At 43.5% G+C, this 23,600-nt stretch overlaps 1 protein-coding gene across 6 annotated transcripts in view; it reads left to right on the plus strand.

The window, feature by feature from the left end:
• The window catches only part of zzz3 (zinc finger, ZZ-type containing 3), a 113,428-nt gene extending 91,087 nt beyond the window's left edge, over positions 1-22,341 (plus strand). For all 6 annotated transcript variants that reach the window (XM_078560717.1, XM_078560722.1, XM_078560718.1 and 3 more), the window contains exons 8-12: positions 2,060-2,155; positions 12,823-12,978; positions 18,835-18,969; positions 19,400-19,500; positions 20,771-22,341. In XM_078560717.1, coding sequence (XP_078416843.1) covers positions 2,060-2,155; positions 12,823-12,978; positions 18,835-18,969; positions 19,400-19,500; positions 20,771-20,915 — 633 coding nt within the window. In that variant the 3' untranslated portion in view covers positions 20,916-22,341. The remainder of the gene's footprint in view (positions 1-2,059; positions 2,156-12,822; positions 12,979-18,834; positions 18,970-19,399; positions 19,501-20,770) is intronic.
• The last annotated feature ends 1,259 nt before the right edge of the window (positions 22,342-23,600 follow it).

Consider the following 23,600-nt stretch of genomic DNA (forward strand, 5'->3'; position numbering starts at 1 on the left):
AGTACAATTCTGCTGTTGCTGATGGCCCACAGCGCCTCATGACTGCCCAGTCGAGTTGCTAGATCTGTTTGAAACCTATCCCATTTAGCATGATGGTAGTGCCACACAACACGATGGAGGATATCCTCAATGTGAAGACAGGAGTTTGCCTCCGCAGGGACAGTGGTCGCTCCTACTGATACTGTCATGGACAGATGCATCTGCGGCAGATAGGTTGGTGAGGATGAGGTCAAGTATGTTTTTTCCTCTTGTTAGTTCGCTCACCATTTGCCGCAGACCCAGTCCAGCAGCTATGTCCTTTAGAACTCGGCCAGCTCAGTCTGTATTGGTTTTACTGAGCCACTCTGGTGATGGACATTGTACTCTGGATGGGGGACTTCATTCTGTGCCCTTGCAACCCTCGGTGCTTTTTTCCTTCAAGTGGCATTCAACATGGAGTACTAGCAGCTGGGGCTTGGGGTGTGTACATGGGTAATCAGCAGGAGGTTTCCTTGCCCATGTTTGGCCTGATGCTATGAGACTTCATGGGGTCCAGAGTTGATGTTGAGGACTCACAGGGCAATGCCCTCCCCACTGTATACCACCTCTGCTGGGTTTGTCCTATCAGTAGGTGATGGTGGTGTCTGGGACATCATCTGTAATGTATAACTCCTAGAGTATGACTGTGTCAGGCTGTTGATTTACTGGTCTGTGAGACAGCTCTCCCAATTTTGGTCCGAACCCCCAGATATTAGTAAGGAGGACTTTGCAGGGTTGGCTGGGCTGCGTTTGCCATTGTCATTTCCGGTACCTAGGTCGATGCTGGCTGGTCCATCCCGCTTCATTCTTTATTGACTTGTTTTTAGCGGTTTGCTACAACTGAGTGGCTAGCTAAGCCATTTCAGAGGGCGGTTAAGAGTCAACCACATTGCTGTGGCCAAACCCGGCAAGGATGGACTTAAGTGAACATTAGCGACAATAGTCATCATCAGACTTTTAATCTGCGATGGTGGGATTTGAACCTGGGTCCCCAGAGAGTTACCCTGGTTCTCTGGATTACTAGCCTAGTGACAATACCACTATGCTACTGCCTCCCCTATTTATGACAGTAGTCACAATTTATTGCAATGTGTCCAAGCTTCTTCACTTCATGAATTGCCTAGGTGCTTACCTCACAGCCGCTAGGATCTACGTGTAAAGATATAACCCATATTTTTATTTAATTCAAACATGAAGTTGCTGATATGATATTAACAGACCTGAGTGTAATGATTCATTGTGGGTGCAACAATTGTGGTACTGAATTAATAATCTAGAGATCTTCAGTTCAACCTCTGAAACTGAATTCAGTAAATACGATATATTTGTGACTTGGCTGATTAAAAAGGACCGTGCAAACTGCTGGATTGTTTTGAGCCCCAACAGGTTGACTGCCCTTCAGGGCACAGAGGCTGCATCCTCTGCTCTGGCCTTGTGACTTCACACACACGCTGTCTGATTAATTCTTAACCCTCCTGTGGAGTAGCCCAGCGACGCACACCCCTCGGTTGCATTTAGGCCCTCCTCGGTTATTGCTTCAACAGAATATTTTCTTTGTGGAGTAATATATCCAAAGATCGGCAGTTAATAGCCATTTTAGGTGGGCTATTTTGAGTAAGAGTGCAGGAGTTCCCCGGCCAATATTTATCCCCCAACTAACATCCCCAAAACAGATTATCTGACCATTATCTTATTCCTGCAGGCGGGGCCTTGCTGTGCGCAAATTCGCGGCCACGTTTCCTATATTATGGCAGTGACTATGCTTCAAAAGTAACTATAAACATTGCAAAGTGCTTCTGGATGTTCTGAGGTTATGGAGGGTGTTAAATGGAAGCTTTTCTTCTTTAAGAGTATTAGACTGATCGTATTTTTGCACATGTTAAAATGAATGTGAACTTTCCACACACAGCAGAGGCAAACAGAAAAGCATGAATGCTGAGTTTGATGAACAGTCATGCCTGCAACTTTAGCCTATCTTTTTTTCCCGTTGGTACTAATTGTTCTTTCACCCTAGTTATTTTGTGTATCTCTTTTCAACCAGGTTGCCAGCAGGGTGCAGAAGTATTTCATTAAATTAGCTAAAGCTGGAATCCCTATTCCGGGCAGAACTCCGAACTTGTACCTGCATTCAAAAAAGGTATTGTGCACAAGACTAAGCAGATAACGTGTGCCAATTTTCCTCCGCTGTCATTACTATTTATTGCTTTATTTTGTTTTTATATGAGTTGTCCTTCCCCACTCCACACCATCTTCTTGAGGTTGTCCGGGCAACGTGAATCAACACACACGCGATTGCAATTCCATGGCTGAGCCACTAGAAGGTGTACTTATGCAGTATAGAATTAAAGTGCTCTCTGGGCTGTCTTCTATTCTCTGAATCAGAGGTTCTCAACCCAGGGACTTCGAGAAACTTTCAGGGGGTCTGGCAAATCATATTTCAAGAATAAAATCTAGCAATCCAATGATATGATTTAAAAATTCCTCTGTTATATCCGGCACACATTGGGTGCACATTTCAGGATGTTGCACGCTTCCAAAATCGGGAGAAGCATAAGAGAACAGAGGGAGTCCACCACCCTCTCCTCCCCCAAAGCCCATTAGTGACAGTGGGCAGCGCGCTTTACTGCCAGGCCACGCAACATTCACTCTGCTGCTGTTTTAAATTGGATACGTGGACAACAGGCTGTTTTGTTGGGTCCCGGGCTAAGAGTTAACCAGAGGGTGTTGACGAATGGTCAGCTGACTTTACCTTTTGCTCTTCATGCGGCTGACTGCTGCTTGTTCATGGCAGCTGTTTTAAGAACCCAGAATGGGACAGGTAGCTGATCAAACTGCCCATTGCTGCTGCTGGTGCCAGTCCCAGGAATTTGTGGTCCAGAGTCCTAGAGAATCACTCTCGTGAGGATGGCCATGAATGTTAACTTGTTGATATTTAAAGTGTACTGTTTTGCATTGGGAAGTGATCCTTGAGCTTAGGTGGACAGTGCAAACAAAGCAGGATCTCCAGCATAATTATCTCTGGATTATTACCCAAGCCATGTGCAAAATTGGCATAGGAGCAGACAGATCAGGAGAATTAACATGTGGCTAAAGGGCTGGTGTGGGAAAGAAGGGTTCCTATTCATGGAACAATGGCACCAGTTCCGGGACAGGAAGGAGATGTACTGATGGGATGGGCTCCAACTCTACTGGGATGGAACCTGTTTCCTAGCAGAAAGGATAAATAGGGTGGTGGCAAAGGCTTTAAACCAGTAAGATGCGGGGAGGGATCTACAAGAAAATAAGCAGCCTAAAATAAACCAAACAGTGCAAGGGAACACAGGAAGGAATAAAGTAAGGAAGAACAATGGTGGCATGGGAGTTATGGAAATTAAAATGTCTGTACATCAACGCTCAGTGTTTGCAATAAAACAGGGGAGCTGGAAGCAATCATGTTGGGAGGAACTGAACATAGGGATTACTCAGACATGCTACAGAAAAATCAGGACTCTGAATTAAACATTGCAGATTATAATATGTTTAGAAAAGATTGGGTAAAAGATGAAATGGAGTAGCTATACCTATTAGGGATTATATAATGGCAATAGAAAAAGCGACGCAGCTATCAGTAAGACAAAATAGAATCCATGTGGATTAATATGAAAGATAATAAAGGATTAATCGCTAATCAGTGTAGTCTACAGACCACCTAATTGTGGAAGGGAGGTGGAGAAAGAACACGGGAAAAGAAACTACCCTGATATCAGAGTTAAAGTTTTGAGCCCATATGACTTCTTCAAGGTTAAGGTTAGAAGGAGAGTCATAGAGACTTGAAATGTTAATGCTGTTTCTCTCTCCACAGATGCTCCCAGACCTGCTGAGTTTTTCCAGTTTTAATTTCAGATTTCCAGCATCTGCAGTATTTTGCTTTTACATGACCCTGATATTAATTAGACAGGAGAGGTAGGTAAGGGGGAATAAGGGAATGGAGTTCCTACAATGTGCATAGGACTCCTTTCTAACCCAATATATAAAAAGCTTAACAAGGGAATATTCACCTTTTGATCCAGTGATGGGGAATGAATCAGAGCAGACAAGACATGTGAAGTTGGCAATAGTGACATATTATACGCACTTTAAGATGATAATGTAGTTCAACACCAGTAAATATGAAGTAGTACGTTTTGGTAGGAAGAGCAGAGAGGTCACTTATTACTTGGAAGGGGCAAGTCTAGATGGTGTGGAGGAACAAAGGAGATTAGAGGAACCAATACACCAAACATTAAAAGTTGCACTACAGATTAGAAAGGCCATAAAAAAAGCAAACCAAGCCCTGGGCTCTATTTCTAGTGGGATAGAATTGGAAAGTAAGGAAGTTATGCTAAATCTGTAGCGAACCTTGATTAGATCACACTTAGAAAGCTGTGTGCATTTCTGGGTGCCATATTATAAAAAGAATAGAGAGACACTGGAGAGGGTGCAGTGAATATTTACAAGGATAAGACCAGAAATGCGTAGGTGTACAAATCAGGAATGGATTGACAGGCAGGACCTCTCTTTTGAAAAAAGAAGGCTGAGTGGTGACCCAATAAGGTCTTCAAAAGTATGAAAGGTTTTGATCGAGTGGACACAGAGAGAATGTTCTCTCGTGTGGGGAAGAGGCCATCAATATAAGATAGTCACCAAGAAATCCAATAGGGAATTCAGAAGAAACTTCTTCACCTAAAGAGAGTGGTGAGAATATGGAACTTGCTACCACGGGGAGTGGTTGAAGATGCATTTAAGGGGAAGCTAGACAGTCATATGAGGGAGAAGGCAGTAGATGGTTATGATAGATTAAGATGGGAGAAGGCTCAAGTAGAGCATAAACACCACCTGTTCTGGTTGACCTGAATGTCCTGTTCCTGTGTGTCGTGATCCATCTAGTTTTCTGTTTGGGGACCTCACTGCCTGTGAATTTGTTGCTCATTTTCGGCATATTTCTGGAGCCACTCGGTACCATCAACAAAATTCATATTGAGTGAAACAAAAGTAATAAATATATACTTAATTTTATTACTAATCTTTATGTATTGAAAATACTTGTGTTACGGGGCTAATGGAATTTTTATAATACTGTCGGGCCAGCCTCAAGCAAAAGGTTTGAGAACCCCTGCTCTAGATCATCTATTTACTAAAGACTGTCTAATGGGTGAAATATTTATTTCACTGTCATGTTTGAAACTCCAGCCTGCTTTTAACTTGGTGTTTTTAAATGCATTATCTGAAATGAATCCTTTTGCAAATCCTTATCCCAAAATATTTGTTGCTGAATATTATTGAGTAGAAGTAAAGGAATGCATAGATTTTTCCTTACTCTTGATACACATCGTAAACAGATTGGCGTCTTGTCACTAACAGATGAAATAAACATAGTTGCTTATGCTGAAGTGAATTATATAAACTGATTCACATGGGTACTCAAACTCAGGTATAACTCAAATTTGGCTCTTATTTATATAAATCTATTGTAGATGATAAAGGATTTAATTTTCTGATTCTGACCAAGTCAATAACCCAGTAATTCTCTCTGCAAGCATTGTTTGAAATTTATGGCCCGTAAATTAATGCCAGTGCTGCCAATGACAGTCCTGTAACATAACTGGGAGATGCTGCTGTCTCTGAAGGCACATGGAACGAAACTAAAGAGCTACATTGAGAGAGACCAAGCTGGCTGGTGATAAATCGAACACCTTTAAATTATTCTGTCTATGTAAAGATTGAACGCTCGCATTTGTTTCTCAGCTTCTGCCGGTAGAGTAGAATCCACCCAAGTACCCCAAAATAAACTGGTTAGATTAAACACTCCCAGGAAGCTGTGAAACCTACTTGTGTTTGAAGTGGCACAAATTAAAACAACTTGGATAAGCGCCAGAGGGGAGATGAGAATTTTTTTATGCATTGAGTTATGATGATGTGGAATGCAGTACTTAAAAAAAAACACAGAGAGACCATAAGACATAGGAGCAGAAATTAGGCCATTTGGCCCATCGAGTCTGCTCCACCATTCATTCATGGCTGATAAGTTTCTCAAGCCCATTCTCCCGCCTTCTCCCCGTAACGTTTGATCCCCTTACCAATCAAGAACCTATCTATCTCGGTCTTAAATACACTCAATGACCTGGCCTCCACAGCCTTCTGTGGCAATGAATTCCATAGATTCACCACTCTCTGGCTGAAGAAGTTTCTCCTCATCTCTGTTCTAAAAGGTCTTCCCTTTACTCTGAGGCTGTGGAGTAGACCGTATGGCCCTTCGAGCTTGCTCCATCATTCAATACAATCATGGTGATCTTGGGTTTCAACTCCACTTGATTCCCTGAGACACCAAAAATCTTGTCTATCCCAGCCTTAAAAGTATTCAGTGACGGAGCATACACAATCCTCTGGGGAAGAGAATTCCAAGGATTCACAACCTTTTGAGTGAAATAATTTCCCCTCGTCTCAGTCCTAAATGATCGGCCCCTTATACTGAGACTGTGCCCCTGCGTTTTAGATTCCTCGACCAGTGGAAACAGCCTCTTAGCATCTACCCTGTTGAGCCCCTTCAGAATCTTGCACATTTCAATGAGATCGTCTCTAATTCTTCTAAGTCCAGAGAAAATAGACTCGGTTTGCTCAGCCTCTCATCATAGGACAGCCCCCCTCATCCAAATAGACCAGGGAAGGGGAGGCGGTAGCATAGTGGTGTTGTCACCGGACTAGCAATCCAGAGATCCAGGCTAATGTTCTGGAGACCCAGGTTCGAATCCCATCAATAAAAACTTGGAATTAAAAGTCCAGTGATAACCATACAAACATTGTCGATTGTCACAAAAACTCATCACTAATGTCCTTTAGGGAAGGAAATCTGTCATCCTACATCTACGTGGTTGACTCTTAAATGCCCTCTGAAATGGCCTAGCAAGCCACTCGGTATCCAACTGCTAAAAAGTCAATAAAATGGAATGAAACCAGCTGGACCTAGGCACCGGAAGTGACAAAGGCAAATCCAGGCCTGTTGACCCTACAGAGTCCTCCTTACTAAAACCTGGGGCCTTGTGCCAAAATTGGGAGAGCAACAGCCCGACGTCGTCATACTCTCGGAATCATGCCTTACAGATCATGTCCTAGACATCACCATCCCAGCAGAGGTGGTAACACAGTGGTATACAGTCAGGAAGGAGTTGCCCTGGGAGTCCTCAGCATCGACTCTGGCCCCCACGAAGTGTCATGGCATCAGGTCAAACGTGGGCAAGGAAACCGCTTGATTACCACCTACCACACACACACGCACATCTGCCCCCCCCCCCCCCCCCACTCTCCAGCTGATGAATTATTGCTCCTACATGCTGAACACCACTTGGAGGAAGTACTGAGGGTGACATGGGCACAGAATGCACTCTGGGTGGGGGACTTAAACGTCCATCACCAAGAGTGGCTCGGAAGCACCACTACAGAACAAGCTGGACAAGTCCTAAATGACATAGCTGGTAGACTGGGTCTGCGGCAGGTGTTGAGGGAACCAACAAGTGGGAAAAACACAACTGACCTCATCCTCACCAACCTGCCTGCTGCAGATGCATCTGTCCATGACAGTATCAGTAGGAATGACCACCATGAAGTCCTTGTGGAGACGAAGTCCCGCCTTCACATTGAGGATACCCTCCATCGTGTTGTGTGACACTAACACCATGCTAAATGGAATAGATTTTGAACAGACCTAGCAACTCGAGACTGGGCATCCATAAGGAGCTGTGGGCCATCAGCAGCAGCAGAATTGTATTCAACCACAATTTTTGTTCTCATGGCCCGGTATGTCCCCCACTCTACCATTACCACCAAGCCAGGGGATCAACCCTGGATCAGTGAAGAGTGCAGGAGGTGTCAACCTGGCATAGCTACAACACAGACTACTTGCGTGCTAGATAGCATATGTAGCAAGTGATAGACGAAGCTAAGCAACTCCACAACCAACAGATTAGATCCAAGCTCTGCAGCCCTGCTACATCCAGTCGTGAATGGCGGTGGACAATTAAACAACTTGCTGGAGGAGGAGGCTCCACAAATATCCCCATCCTCAATGATTGGGGAGCTCAGCACATCAGTGCAAAGGATAAGGCTGAAGCATTTGCAACAGTCTTAAGCCAGAAGCGCCGAGTGGATGACCCTGCTCGGCCTCCTTCAGAGGTCCCCAGCATCACAGATACCGGCCCCCAACCAATTCAATTCACTCCACATGATATCAAGAAATGACTGAAGGTACAGGATACTGCAAAGGCTATGGACCCTGAAAATATCCCAGCAATAGAACTGAAGACTTGTGCTCCAGAACTTGGCCCCCCCCCACCCCCCCAGCCAAGCTGTTCCAATACAGCTTCAACACTGGCAACTACCTGGCAATATGGAAAATTGCCCAGGTATGTCCTGTATACAAAATGCAGGACAAATCGAACCCAGCCAATTACCACCCCATCAGTCTTCTCTCCATCAGTAAAGTGATGGAAGAGGTCATCGACAACGCTGTCAGCGGCACTTGCTTAGCCATAACCTGCTCACTGATGCTCAGTTTGGGTTCCACCAGGGACACTCAACTTCTGACCTCATTACAGCCTTTGATTCAAACATGGACAAAAGAGCTGAACTCCAGAGGTGAGGTGAGATTTGACATTAAGGCAGCATTTGACCGAGTGTGGCATCAGTGAGCCCTAGCAAGAATGGAGTCAGTGGGAATCGGGGGGGAAAACTCTCTGCTGGTTGGAGTTATACCTAGCACAAGGGAAGATGGTTGTGGTTGCAGGAGGTCACTCTTCTCCGTTCCAGGACATCACTGCAGGAGTTCCTCAGGGTAGTATCCTAGGTCCAACCATCTTCAGCTGCTTCATCAATGACCTTCCTTCCATCATGAGGTCAGAAGTGGGGGTGCTCACTGATGTTCAACACCATTTGCAACTTCTCAGAGACTGAAGCAGTCTTTGTCCAAATGCAGCAAGACCTAGACAATATCCAGGCTTGGTTTGACAAGTGGCAAGTAACATTCTCGCCACACAAGTGCCAGGTAATGACCATCTCCAACAAGAGAGAATCTAACAATCGCCTCTTGACATTCAATGCCACTACCATCACTGAATCCCCCTCAATCAACATCCTGGGGGTTACCATTGACCAGAAACTGAACTAGACCACCCATATAAATACTGTGGCTGCAAGAACAGGTCAGAGGCACGGAATCCTGTGACATAATTCACCTCCTGATTCCCAAAAGCCTGTCCACCATCTACAAGGCACAAGTCAGGAGTGTGATGGAATACTCTCCATTTGGCTGGATGAGTGCAGCTCCCACAACACTCGGAAGCTTGACACCATCCAGGACAAAACAGCCCACTTGATTGACATCCCTTCCACAAGCATTCACTCCCTCCACCACCGGTGATTAGTGACAGCAGTGTGCACCATCTACAACATTCACTGCAGAAACTCGCCGAGGCTCCTGAGGCATCACCTTCCAAATCCACAACTGCTACCACCTGGAAGGACAAGGGCAGCAGACACATGGGAACACCACCACCTGCAAGTTCCCCTTGAAGTCACTCACCATCCTGACTTGGAAATATATCACCATTCCTCCGTTGTCGCTGGGTCAAAATCCTGGAACTCTCTCCCAAACAGCACTGTGGCTGTACCTGTATCACGTGGATTGCAGCAGTTGAAGAAGGCACCTCACCACCACTTTCTCAAGGGTAATTAGGGATGGGCAATAAATGCTGGCCTAGCCAGCGACACCCACATCCCATAAATGAATTTTTAAAAATTTAGTGAACCTTCACTGTACCAGCTCCAATGGAAGTGTACCCTAAATGCGGAGGTTATAGCAGGGCACTTAGAAAATTTCATGCAATCAGGCAGAGTCAACATGGTTTTGTGAAAGGGAAATCATGTTCGACTAATTTGTTGGAGTTCTTTGAGGAAGTAACAAGCAATGTGGATAAAGGGGAACCTGTGGATGTGCTGTACTTAGATTTCAAGAAGGCATTTGGCAAGGTGCCACGTCAAAGGTTACTATGCAAATAAGAGCTCATGGTGTAGGGGACAACATAACAGAATGGGTAGAGGATTGGTTAGCTAACAAGAAGCAGAGGGTAGGGATTAATGGATCTCTTTCCGGTTGGCAAGACGGCAGTAGATAACCTTTGACTCCCTTGTTAGTCAAAAAGCTATCGGAATGTGAAGTTAAGGCCACAATCCGATCAGTCATGATCTTATTGAATGGCGGAACATATTGAGAGGTGGTTTCTCCTTGTGGGACAGTCTAGGACCAGAGGGCATGATCTCAGAGTAAGGTGTCATCTATTTAAGACAGATGAGGAGGTATCACTCCTATGAGGGTCGTGAATCTGTGGAATTCTTCACTGCAGAGGGTTGTGGAGGCTGGGTTGTTAAGTATATTCAAGACTGAGATAGACAGATTTTTTAATTAGTCAGGGAATCAAGGGTTTTGGGGAAAAGGCAGGAAAGTGGGATTGAGGATTATCAAATCAGCGATGATCTCATTGAATGGTGGAGCAGACTCGATGGGCCGAATGGCCTACTTCTGCTCCTACGCCTCATGGTCTTATAGCAGGCTCAGAGGCTGAATGGCCTACTCCTGCTCCTAATTCATATGTTCCTATGCAATTACTCCGAGTCCTGTTGTACCTGAAATTTTGGACGTAATTTATGTTCATTTAGAATTGGTGTAAACGCAGGAAACTTGTGTTCTCTGGTCTTTTGTGTGGGGTTGAAGTTACGGTAATGAGCTAAGTGCATTCAGAGGACAAAGTTTAATGATTGAGGAAATTCACATACACTGATGTTTTGGCATAAAACCGGTGTAAAACAGTTCGTCAAATTTCCTGAGGGGTAGGGAAACTTCGCTTTTGCACCAAAACTTTCCAGATCAATGTTGACTTGTGCAATTTACGCACTTCAATATTTAATTACATAGCATTGTATATTTATTTATTATATCTTTTAGATAAATAAGCTTCAAATTGCAAACATCGAATAGAAATAAATTCAAATGGGAACTAATTTGGTGCAGTTTATGGAGTGACACTGCCTGTTCTGAATTATGATAATGTTTCTGAGAAATGTGAAGAATATTTCAGGAAGAGATGTCATACATGGTACAATCTTGATTACCTTCTAATAGAGGTTGTTTAGTACAGAACTATACAGGTCAGAGCTGACCTCAACCCAAATGACTGCTACAACAAAGCAAATCTGTGCTGGAGGATAGAAATCAGCCTGGCATCTTGCTCCAGCACTTTTGTTTTTATTATTATCTTGTTCCTGATGCCTTGTTCAGTGAGTCATCACTGTAAAGTGGACTTTGGATGAGGGTAAGAGAGGGATACAGCTGTGGTTCCCCCACCCTTCTCCCCGAATGCACACTCTGATAGAACATCTTGCCGCTCACCGTCCAGTATCACGAGTGAATAATGGCCACTTTCTGGTTATCGGAGTGTGTAACGAGTTTACATCAAGATATTTGGAGAAAACTGACAAAAGAGAAGCAAAACTCTCTTTCAGGTTATTGTTGGGCAGTACTCCCTAATCATATGCAATAAATCACTCCGCTGGACATGTCAGCATATTATTCTAAAGTTGATCTCTGCTATTAAAGTTATACCTTTAGTCTCCACACCTATTTTAAACCTCTCCCTCGTTCTTCCTTTGCACTCCCACTTTAATTCGATACCTGTTCTTAATTTATTTGCTTTTTATTTACATCCCTTTCTTGCTCCCTCCATGTAGTCAGTTAATCTACTAAATTTTCTTCCTCATTGAATAGCATGTTTGTCAGCAGACTGCCTGTGGTTATGAGAGCCTCACTGTTACTGCGTCATAGCCCCGATTTCATGCTGATATCTTTTAAATAAAAATAAATATGCTTGATTCAAATATAGAAGATTATTGTTTTGCTTACAGTAGCCAGGTACTGACATGGGTTTAAAGGAGGAGTAGGTTACTTTGACAAACATAACTGATGTAAAAAATGTCCCCTAATTGCTCAGATTAAAGAGTAATCATGATTGTGGTGTGCTTAGTTTGGTCCTGGTTGGAACAGGATGCATTATAACAACATCATCAATGCAATACCTCCTTTCCAATCTTGTTACCAGCACATTTTAAGAATCATTGTTACTCCTGGGGCTACCTTGATTCACTTGCATCACACTCGTCTCGACACTAGCGCTCGAGCAGTGCTGAGGAAGTGCTGGAATGTTAGAGGCATTTTTCAGATAACATATTCTGCCTTTCAGATGGATGTAAAGCATTTCCACGGTACTTTAAAAAGAAACAAAAGGAATTGTCCTAGTTAACTCTCTCAACCAATAATACCAAAAATACACTATCCAGGGCAGTCATTCATGTATGCAAATTTGTTGTTGCAATTGTTTACATAATGACAATAACTGTGCTTTAAAAGTAATTACTTAGTTGTGAAGGCTTTCACATATTCTGAGGATGTGGTAAAACACTATATAGAAGCAAGTTGTATAAGAACCTTCTGATATGCTGTCAGCCTAGTAGATGTTAAAGAGATCAGTGCTAGAAACACTCAGGCCAATCAGCATCTGTAGAGAGAGCCGGCAACTTCATGTTTCAAGTGGGTTAGAACAGGAAGGACCCAGACCTGAATGATAGATTGTCTGATCTCTCCCACAGACGTTGACTGACCTGTTGAGTGTTTCCAGCATTCTCTATTCTTGAGGCTGAATAAATGAGACTAAATTTGTGGGGTTTTCTCCCCTTTTAAAACTTCAGTCTTCAAATAGGCGCCAGCACCCTCTCAACAAGCATCTCTTCCGGCCATCCACCTTCATGACCTCGCACGAGCCTCCTGTCTACATGGATGATGAAGACGATAGAAGCAGCTTCTACAGTAGTCAGCTTGATGCAGCCGCCGACGAAGAGGTCTCGGTAAGTTCCCCTCAAAGCCAGATGGCCCTAAATTTGCTGGGGTGGGCCATCTTGCACTTAGTTTTGTTCATCGGACTTTTCCCCTTAATCTTAGAAAACTGTTGTGCAGAAAATTGCTGATAAGTGGAGCATTTGGGACCTGGGTGAAAGATGGGGCCGACAGTGTATTTCCTTAACTGGTGAGAGTTAAGAATAGAGAAGGAAACAAAGGACAGTAGACGGGTGAATTATAGTTAGGTCAGGTACAGAAAGAGAATAAAGAGCGAAATCAATAGTGAAAGAGGAAAAAGAGATGATGACAAAGTAAGAACTTTAATTTTACATTTTGAAAATCTCAACTACTTACTACCAGTAGGAGTGGAAATCCAAAGTTTGAGCTGCTCCTTTTCTGGGCTGATCAGATTGATTGGCATTGCAGGAATAGAAATCTCCTTATAAAAAGATACCAGCCTTAACTTTCCGCACAGAGTTTAATTGGCAATTAATAGACAAATGCTGTAATTTCATGAAACTCTCAGGAGGTTTGAGGGTGGAGGAACTGTTTTCGTGAGGCGAACTGAGCAAATTGCCCAGCAACTCCTGGCAGTTCACGATTAAAAGAGCATCTCTTCCTCGCAAGAAGTTACTGAATGATGTACATGCTCACGAGTAGAATTGCCACTTCACAAGGTGCTGGGGTGAGAGGGTGGTGATGGGACTGGCTTCCTTTAGTTTATTCCCAGTAAATGTCTTCATTTTAAGGAAGGCACCTTTAAAGCCTGTTGCCTTTAATTACTGAAGTTTGTATTGTGCAAGATTTGTTACTCAATGTTTCACTTCATACAGTCTCAGTCAGTCAGTAACATAGATATATCAGTTATTGAAGAAAGGAGCCTTTCTCTGTGTTCCTTGGACATGTTGCCTTTCAAATCTACATAATTATTGACATTTAAACTGCCGACAAGGTAAAATTAGTACAAACATCTGATCCGTGTGAACTTTTCAGGGCATTTTTGATGCTCCGTTATGAATTAACCTTGAATGTATCTCGAACAGGATTGTTCTGAGAGAAATGCAGTGCTTGCTTTTTCTTTTCTACTTCCTCATGTCATAAATGAATTGGACAGGTCATTATCGCAAAGTTTTGAGGTCTCATGAAAGAACGAGTTAGAACTGGAGGTAGTACAGTAAATCCCAGTTTCGGCACCATGGAGATGAGGAAAGAAGGAAGTGCGTACAGAATGTGAACAAGGGCATAAAAGCAGAAGCAAAAGTAGGCCATATGGCACCTTGAGCCTGTTGTACCATTTGTTAAGATCATTGTTGAACTCCAGGATCAACTTCATTTTCCTGCCCTATCATAACTCATGAGTCCCTTAGCACCCTAAAACCTATTGATCTGTCTTGAATATACTCGTTTACTGAGCATCCATAGCTCTCTGGGATAGAGAATTCCAAAGATTGGCAACAGTCTGAGTGAAGAAATTCTCCTCATCTCAGTTCTGAAAGGCTGACCTCTTTATCTTTGGCTATGGCCACCAGAACTAGACTCACCAGCCAGGGGAAACGGCCTCTCAGAATCTACTCTGTCAAGACTTTAAAGAATTTCATACATTGCAATGAGATCACCTCTCATTCCATAAACACTAGGGAATAAAGCCCCATTCTACTTGAACTCTGCTCATAAGACAATCCTCTTATCCCAAAAGTCAATCAAATGAATATTTTTTTGCACCCACTCCAAGACATGTATGGCTTTCTTTGAGCAGGGAGACTAAAATTGTACACAATACTTCAGGTATGGTCTCACAGAAGCCCTATGAAATTGCAGCAAGTCTTCCTTACTCTTGGTACTGTAACCCCCTTGCGGTAAAGGCTTTTATTTACCTTCTACCTTTTTAATTGCTTGCTGTACCTGCATGTTAACTTAATCTGATTTGTATAGGAAGACCCGCAAATCCTGTGAATATCAACATCATCTAGTTTCTCACCCTTTTTAAAAAAATGTTCTTTTTTGATTTCATACTTTTCTGCATTATACCCCATCTGTCACTTTCTTGATCAATAACTTAACCAGCCTATGTCCTTTTGCAGTCTCTTAGCATTCTGTTCACAGCTAAAATATCCATCGAGCTTTGTACCTGGAGCTTAAGAATGAATGAGGAAGGTTCAGTAGTGCTCTTTGAGCACTGAAAATTTTTCAGCTTTCAGAGAATGTATGTTTTTCTGTGTATAATTGGATAGCTTTTTCATAAAGCCAGCTCAGGCACAATCGGCTGTATAGTTTATTTTTTCATGGGATGTGGGCATCACTGACAAGGCCAACAAAAAACATTTGTTGTGCAACCCTAATTGCCCTTGAACTGAGTGGCTTGTTAGGTCATTTCAGAGGGCAGTTAAGGGTCAGCCACATTGCTATGGGTCTGAAGTCACATAGTCCAGATCAGGTAGGGACAGTAGATTTCCTTCCCTAAAGGACGTTAGTGAACCAGGGTCTTTACAACAATCGACAATGGTTTCATGGTCACCATTACTGAGACTAACTTTTCAACTGCACCAGCTGCATGGTGGGGTTTGAACCCTTGACTCCAGAACGTTAGCCTGGGCCTCTCGCTTAGTAGTGCAGTGACATTACCACTACCCCACCATCTCCCCCCATGATTCTGTGGCATATGCTGCATTTATATGTATGTGTATATACATGCGCATGTATTATTTTGTTTGTACCTGCGTGTGTGTGTGTTTATTTGTATGGGCATATATGTATTCTCTTTGACAAAGCATCTTATGCTCCAATAAACCCTCCATTGAAAGGCAATTCTCCTAACCCCTTTCCTCACCATTGATGATTATTTTAAATTGACGACTCCTGTTTGCTGACTCGACAAATGAATGAATTAGTCTTTTCCTATTCACTTCATCAAAACCCAGCAAAACTTTTAAAAACTGTAATTTCTCCTTTTAGCTTCTGTGCTCCTCTGGAATTGGCCTTTAACAAGTCTCTCCTCATAACTACAGATTCCCAACCTTGGTACCAGCCTCAGTGAACCTACATTGTCTGTTTCCCATTGCTTTAATGCCCTTTCTATAATTAGGCATGCAAAAATGGACCCAGTGCTCTCTCTGATTCTGATCTAACTTGTATCAGTTATCATTACTTCTCTGTTCTTACTCTGTGCCCCTATTTATAAAACCTTGGCCTTTTTTCCACCAAGTCTCTTCTGCCTGAATTTAAATAGAGAAATTTGAATTTTATGTGGTGTGTACAATGCCTTCAGTTGTTTAACTGCACCTGCACACTCAGTTTGATAATGTTTTTGTTCCTGTTTCTTGGAAGAAGGTTCTAGAAGATCATGCACAACATTTAAGTTGTGTGATCGCTTTGATTTCAAAGCTGTTTCTGTTTCATGGAACTTTAAGAGTCTGTTGTCAGTGCCAAGTAGGCAACTGTTTGATTTCATTCGCTTTGGTGCAATCTCTTTGGCAATCCAGAGAGTGTCACCTGCTGTGTATCAGGATATAAAATAAGCTGGCAAGACCTTCAGTTTTCCCCTTAAACATTTCTAAAATGTTGTAAAATGGTGAATTATATTAATGTTTATTGCAAAGCAACAGTGCTGAATGTACTTTATAATTTGCAGCACTTTGATATTAGATTTTGAAGGACGAAAGCTTTGACTATATATATATATATATATATATAAAATATATACTGACCACCTGCACACGTGCCAGCATCCCATCACCTAGAACTTAAAATTATTCATCTTTCCCCCACTCTTTCTATCTGAATTCTTTTGCCTTCCCCGGGATGTAAAACATGGTTCCGTTTGTACCTGCGGCTGTCAATTATCTCATCCGAATGGACATTCTTTCTGCATGAGTCAGGACTGTGACTTTCGGCAGGCCACTGAACTGCTGAAGCATCACAGCTGACCCTCACCTGAATTTTGTACACATCTGTTTTCCAGTTTGGATCATCGGACTAGCATCAGGATGGGAAATCACATTCTGTTTTTGCCTTTCCACCTTTCTGGCTCCCAGCCTGTGGTGTTGGCCCAGCTGAGATGAGCTGCCTCAGCATGGACTGGGCATTGAACCACTCGCTATCTTCTGCTGCATGTGGCTTAGTACTTAAACAGTTACAAACATTTTTTAACCTTTATTTATATTTCTTATCTAAGCCAACTAGAGTTTAATAGAATAATTTTTTTTTTAAAGTTGTAGGCATAAGTTTGATTGGAAAAGACCAAAATTTTGCAGAAGAGATTTGAAATTTACAAATATTTACAAATTTGCAAACAGTGGCAGGTTCCAATGCAAATATTGACACAAACCTGAATGACCCACTGCTTCCAGGGATCCCTGAAAGTACTGGCACAATCCTAATGCCTGCTGGAAATAACTTCATCTTCCCAGCCATAAAATGTGAATATTGATACACTGGTCACCCATCAAACACTTGACAGGAGGGCTGGGTCACCCGGCTATCACTGCGCACCCCCGGGGTCACCCTGCAAACTCTGACGTGCTCCCTGGGATCACCCTGCAAACACTGACCCGCTCCCGGGGTTCACCTTGCAAACACTGACCCACTCCCAGGGGGTCACCCTGCAAACACTGACCCGCTCCCGGGGGGTCACCCTGCAAACACTGACGTGCTCCCTGGGGTCACCCTGCAAACACTGACCTGCTCCTGGGGGTGGCCCTGCAAACACTGACTCGCTCCCGGGGGTGGCCCTGCAAACACTGACCCGCTCCCAGGGGTCACCCTGCAAACACTGACTCACTCCCAGGGGTCACCCTGCAAACACTGACTCGCTCCCAGGGGTCACCCTGCAAACACTGACTCACTCCCAGGGGTCACCCTGCAAACACTGACTCGCTCCCAGGGGTCACCCTGCAAACACTGACTCGCTCCCAGGGGTCACCCTGCAAACACTGACTCACTCCCAGGGGTCACCCTGCAAACACTGACTCGCTCCCAGGGGTCACCCTGCAAACACTGACTCACTCCCGGGGGTGGCCCTGCAAACACTGACTCACTCCTGGGGGTGGCCCTGCAAACACTGACTCACTCCCGGGGTCACCCTGTAAATACTGACCCACTCCCAGGGTCGCCCTGCAAACACTGACATGCTCCTGGGGCCACCCTGCAAATACTGACTCATTCTCAGGGGTTACCCTGCAAACACTGTACACCTCTGGGGATCAGCCTTCGAATATTGACCAGCTCCCAGGAGTCACCCTGCAAATACTGGTACATTCTCAGTGACTCCATGTTCCCATTGCATTGCTGCATTTGCCTTGCTCTGTGGTGAAGACTGCAGAGGTGGGATCTGCTGTCCAAGAAGTAACTCTGGTGAGTTTCTGAAGTGTAGTCTGTAGATTGATTGTATGTAGTGCCAACATAGTGCGCCAGTGATGGAGGGCGGGAATATTGAGATCAGTCACAGGGAAACCGATCAGTTAAACTCTCGTGGCGTGAGTGGTGTCAAGCTTTTTAACTATTACTGAGGCTGTACCCATTAGGATGAGTGTTCCAACACACACCTGACTTGAGCCTTGTAGATGGTGGAGAGGCTAGAATTTCTTGCTTAAACCTTTCTTCTTAATATTGTTCTCATTACGGTAAGCATATTTAATGCTGAGCAATGGAATGCTTTCCCAATTATGAGCAGTTCATGTTGGCTTCAGTTTTTCCCAGGTCACGTACAGCATGATTGAATGCAACTTAAAGCTCCCTGTATGCTAACCCCAAGAATGGAGCCCCAACCCTTCTGCTCCCATTCCCACCCCATGTAAGGAAAATAATTATTAGAAGCCCAGGTAAATCTTTTCTGATTTACCAAGTGCAAACCGCTTTCTCTTTTACAGGATGATGAAAGCATTCCACCTTCGTATCGCCACACAGCAGAATACAAAGAGCTGATGTGCTTGAAGAAACTGAAGAAGCAGAAGCTTGAGCTGATGCAGGCAGAGAGCAGTTTTGTACAGCACATCGGGTTTAAGGTGAGTATCGCCTCCTGTGACCATTGGAGTAAATCATGGATTAGAAAGCCTACGTGAAAGGAGAATGGTAGCAGAACTGCTCGCAGTAAAGTGTTGCTTGGTGAAGACTGGACTGAAGTTAGGACTTATAGTGCACGGTGTAGTCTGTTGCTGCAAGAGTGTATGACACTTTATGGCCATAATGTGGTCATGTCAGAATTACGTTTTCTATGTAAAGCCACAAAGCCAACTCTCTACATAAACCGCTGGTGAGCCCATTCAAAATTTAATTTAGTTTTGTTAAGAGTGTTTTGTGGATTGGAAAATGCTAGTGAGTATCAGGTGCAGGTCAGAAACAAGCATTTGAGTCATTTGTTAAAACAGTTAACAGAAAAGGCAATACCTATTGGCCTCTACTAATGGTTTTTTTAATTGTGATTTTAATTGGTAGTGTGACAACTGTGGCACAGAGCCGATTCTCGGGTTACGTTGGCATTGCCAAGACTGTCCACCAGACAGTTCGGTGGATTTCTGCGACAGTTGTTCGGACTGGTAAGTTTCTGAATTTGTAGAACATTGATTACTGTGTTTACATATTCCTAGTTACAGAAAAATGCATTAAAACGTGTGTGGGAGTCACTTTCTGTGATTCCTTTGCCCTTTTCCATGAAAATCTGTGGCCTTATTGTTGAGGTTGACGTTTGAGTTGATGACCCTTTGTAAGAAGTTTTGACAAGAAGCCTGTGCCCCAGATAGTAATCTGTCCTTTCTCCTTCGGGTAAAGACAGATCTGCTGTGTGTTTTCACCATCTTTTTTAAAATGCCCTGTTCCCAGCGTTTGGAGTTTATTACTGCTTTCAATCATTACACTGAGTTCTGTGTGGCGAAATTGGTTTCCAAGATGTGCTTTAAAATGATTGACTTGCAAATGCAGTGATAATGCTGAGCGATTTGCAAAAAATGAATCTGGTGTTCACAGAGTGCAATGTGGACTTTGATCAATAATTTTGTACTCCGTCGTTTGAGGGTGGGTGAAAGTTGCTGCTGGTAACTTCCCGGAAAGGATTGTATCTCTTGTGTTACGCCAGCTTTGCTAAGGGCACTGAGGATAGACCAGAAGGAACTCTTGGCCTCTGTAGCCAAGTTAGACTGAAAGATAGAACTGTGGTCAGTCCCCAGCGGCTGTTTGTTGTCTCCGATGCCAAATTCAATTCGGGGGCTTCGAGGGTTAAATTCAGAAGACCGGTTACACAAACTTGGCTCGTATTCACTTAAATTTAGAAGATTGAAGGTGATCTGATCGAGGTGTTAAAAGGGATTCAATTGGGTCAGTGCAGAAGGGAAATCAGTTTTTCACAAGGGGCAGTGGAAATCTAGAGTTCTCTTCCCTCAAAAGGCTGCGGATGCTGTTGGGGTCAGTTGGAGCATTCAAGATTGAGAGGGAGAGAGACTTTTGTTGAGTGAGAGAGGATCAAGGGATATGGAGCTAGGAACTGTGGAGAAGCAGAGAGACTTAGAGAACCGTGTACAGAAATCAATAAAAGCTAGTGGGTAGAGACAGAAAAAAAGGGCCTTTATCTCCATGGAGCTGGCACACAAAGGGGAGGAAGTTATGTTACAGTTGTACAAAGCTGTGGTTAGACTGAATCTGGAGTATTGCAGACAGTTCTGGGCACTGGTTTTGGAGCTTGAGTTCAATGAGTCATGCAGTTATTAGATGTACATTGTAAGTAAATGAAGTTACATGTCTAAGTTGCAATTTCAAATCTCAGCAAGCTATTGATTTTGTGTTCTTTATTTATTTTTCTCCTATTTTGTGTAGCCTGTACGAAACAGAGATTCACAAAGGTGACCATCAACTGGACCCTATCTACAGAGTTGAGACATTTCTGGACAGAGATTACTGCATGTCTCAGGACACCAGTTACAACTACCTTGATCCGAACTACTTCCCGGCAAACAGATGACACAAAGGGCATAGTTGGGGAGGAAAATATCAAAACTCCCAGCGGGAGTTGACTTTATGCTCTTCAGTGCATTGAAAAATCAGGCTCCATTCGTTGATTCCTTGCACAGATTGAAAGCATCCTGCTGCTGTTCCAAAAAAAATGTCCGCAGGCGATGGCTTTTCACTGGGCACCCTCATCGACTATGGCCCTACGCTCCCCGCGGTCCATTATAAGTCATTCAACAGCAGGTGAACATTCCTTACGTACAGCGGGTTTCCTCGAGTTGCCTTCCACGCACTCTTTCTCTCTGTTTGTCTGCCTCGTGCTCTCTCTCGCTCAAAGTTCCGTTCCCATCTGTCGATGGACATGGAGGAGAAAGGGAAGGCAAGACGGTTACAAACTGCGCAGGCCCAGTTATTTAATTCCAAAGGCGAGATCGGTTTCTGTGACAAAGACTGTACTCTTAACCATAATATGATGTAGATAAATGTCTGTGTAGACGAGTATTTATGGAACCACAAGATACATTAAATTTGCTATTATGTTGTGTAGTGTATAGTCCTAGTGGCACGAAAGGGGGCTGCCTTTTGTTGTTGGAAAGGAAGTTCTAGGTTTTACACGAGAGAAAGTTGAATTTATTAAGCTAGTAGAGTCGACGGTAGCGATGCTGGACCTGGTTATGATCCTGAGCATTGAACCTGCCTAACACAATCAGCTGCTTACACCCAAAAGGCCTCTTGGCTTCTGTCTCTATCGGCCCTTCCCCTGACCAACAGCGAAGCACTACGTGAGGCAAAGAATGTTAGGGGCAACAACGAAGAAATGTGGGTGTGTTTTCCCTTCACACCACAACTCCCCTCCTTCCCCCACCCGCCCCCACCAGCCTCCACCTCCTCCCCCCACCCAACAAACAAAGCTGCACGGATGAAGTTTGAAAACAGTCGGTCGTCAGTGAAAGTGTTTTTAGATGTAATGTGATATAAAACGACTATGTAATGTGTACTAAAATATGGTGAAAAAAGTACAGTGGTAGCAACAGTGTACATCACTTTATATAAACACACCTCCACCAACTTCAGAATCAAACAGAGCCCTCTCCTTCTCTACCCCTTTAATGAGAGTTGTCCCCACAACTCATTAACAAAACTGCCTATAAAAGATAATCAAGTATTATAATAAATTCCCTTTTTTGTAGTCTGCACAAAAGCTCCATTTGCTGAAAGATTGTATTTTTACTATGTATTTAAATGAATGATCGATACTAGTCAGCAGTGAGCACGGGGTTCAGCTGCGAACTTTTTTTTACCAGTAGTTGTGCATTGATTAGAACATTTTTGTACGGTTTCAGTTTCTGGCCTCATATCTGTGTGTATGCAATATGTTCTTATACAGATCTGTACAACTGTCAGGAGAGCTGTGAGAAATAAAAACAATGTGGAACTAGTGTCTCTGTATTACAGTCCCTGTCTTCAGTTTGAGCTTAACAGCCAATTAGACAACCTATTGTGAGCCAACAGATTTATATTGACTGGGTGTCCAGTGCAATAAAATTAATGCATAGTTTTCGTGCTCTGAACTGAATAGAAATTTACCTTCTATTTGCCCTGATCGATGGAAGAAAATACATTCGTATAAGTGGCCTGTCACATCTCTTGATGCATTCTCATACGATGAAATACTTTGAAGTGCAGTCACTGTACTTCTGAAGGTAAATGTAGCAGCCATTTTGTGCCAACGGCATTCCAACATTGTCAACCTTACTTCAGTTGGAAGCACTCTGGGCCGAGTTAGAAGGTTAAGGATTCAAGCACCACTCTAGAGACATAACATAAGAACCAGGAGCAGGAGTAGGCAATTCAGCCCCTCGAGCCTGCCCCGCCATTCATTGCGATCATGGCTGATCTCATTTCGGCCTCAACTCCATTTTCCCACCCTCTCCCCATAACCTTTCAACCCGTTACTAATTAAAAATCTGTCCCCCTCCTCAAATTTATTCAGCGTCCCGGCATCCACTGCACTCTGAGGTAGTGAATTCCACAGATTCACGACCCTTTAAGAAAAGCAATTCCTCCTCATTTCTGATTTAAATCTACCACCCCTTAGCCTAAAACTATGGATTCTTCTTCGTTCATGAATTTGGGCATTCCTGGCACGGACGCAATGCCCATCCCTAATTGCCTTGAGAAGGTGGCGGTCAGTTGCCACCTTGTACCGCTATAGCCTGTGTGATCTTAAATACACCTACAGTTCTATTTTGGTAGGGAGTTGCAGGATATTAACCCAGTGACAACTGGAGGAAGGAACAAAGATATATTTCAAGTCAATTTTTAATTTTGCGGTGTACCATGATGGATATGAGATCATGCCCTCTGGTCCAGTATCATAACTACTAAGCCCACTCTCCCCATCTAAATACAGCCTTTAGCTGTCTCCTGTATGTGGGGATGAGATGGGTCCAGTGGGACTTTGTAGATCAGTGTTGTTTCATGACCTAAGCAATCCACTGATAGCAAAATGTTTCCCTCTTCAGACCCATTACTATTAGCTCCTTTGACCCAGCTGAATGAAGCAGTTTGACTGAACTACGTTGCAATATCAAATAAGTGATCAAGAGCTGGAAAAACATGTCCAGCAAACGAGTGGGAGAAATAATGGGCCAGTTCGAGCTCTCAGCCTTTCCTTAACACCAATCTGAAATAGAGA

Source organism: Cetorhinus maximus, chromosome 17 (genome assembly GCF_964194155.1).
Source record: "Cetorhinus maximus chromosome 17, sCetMax3.hap1.1, whole genome shotgun sequence".
NCBI lineage: Eukaryota > Metazoa > Chordata > Chondrichthyes > Lamniformes > Cetorhinidae > Cetorhinus > Cetorhinus maximus.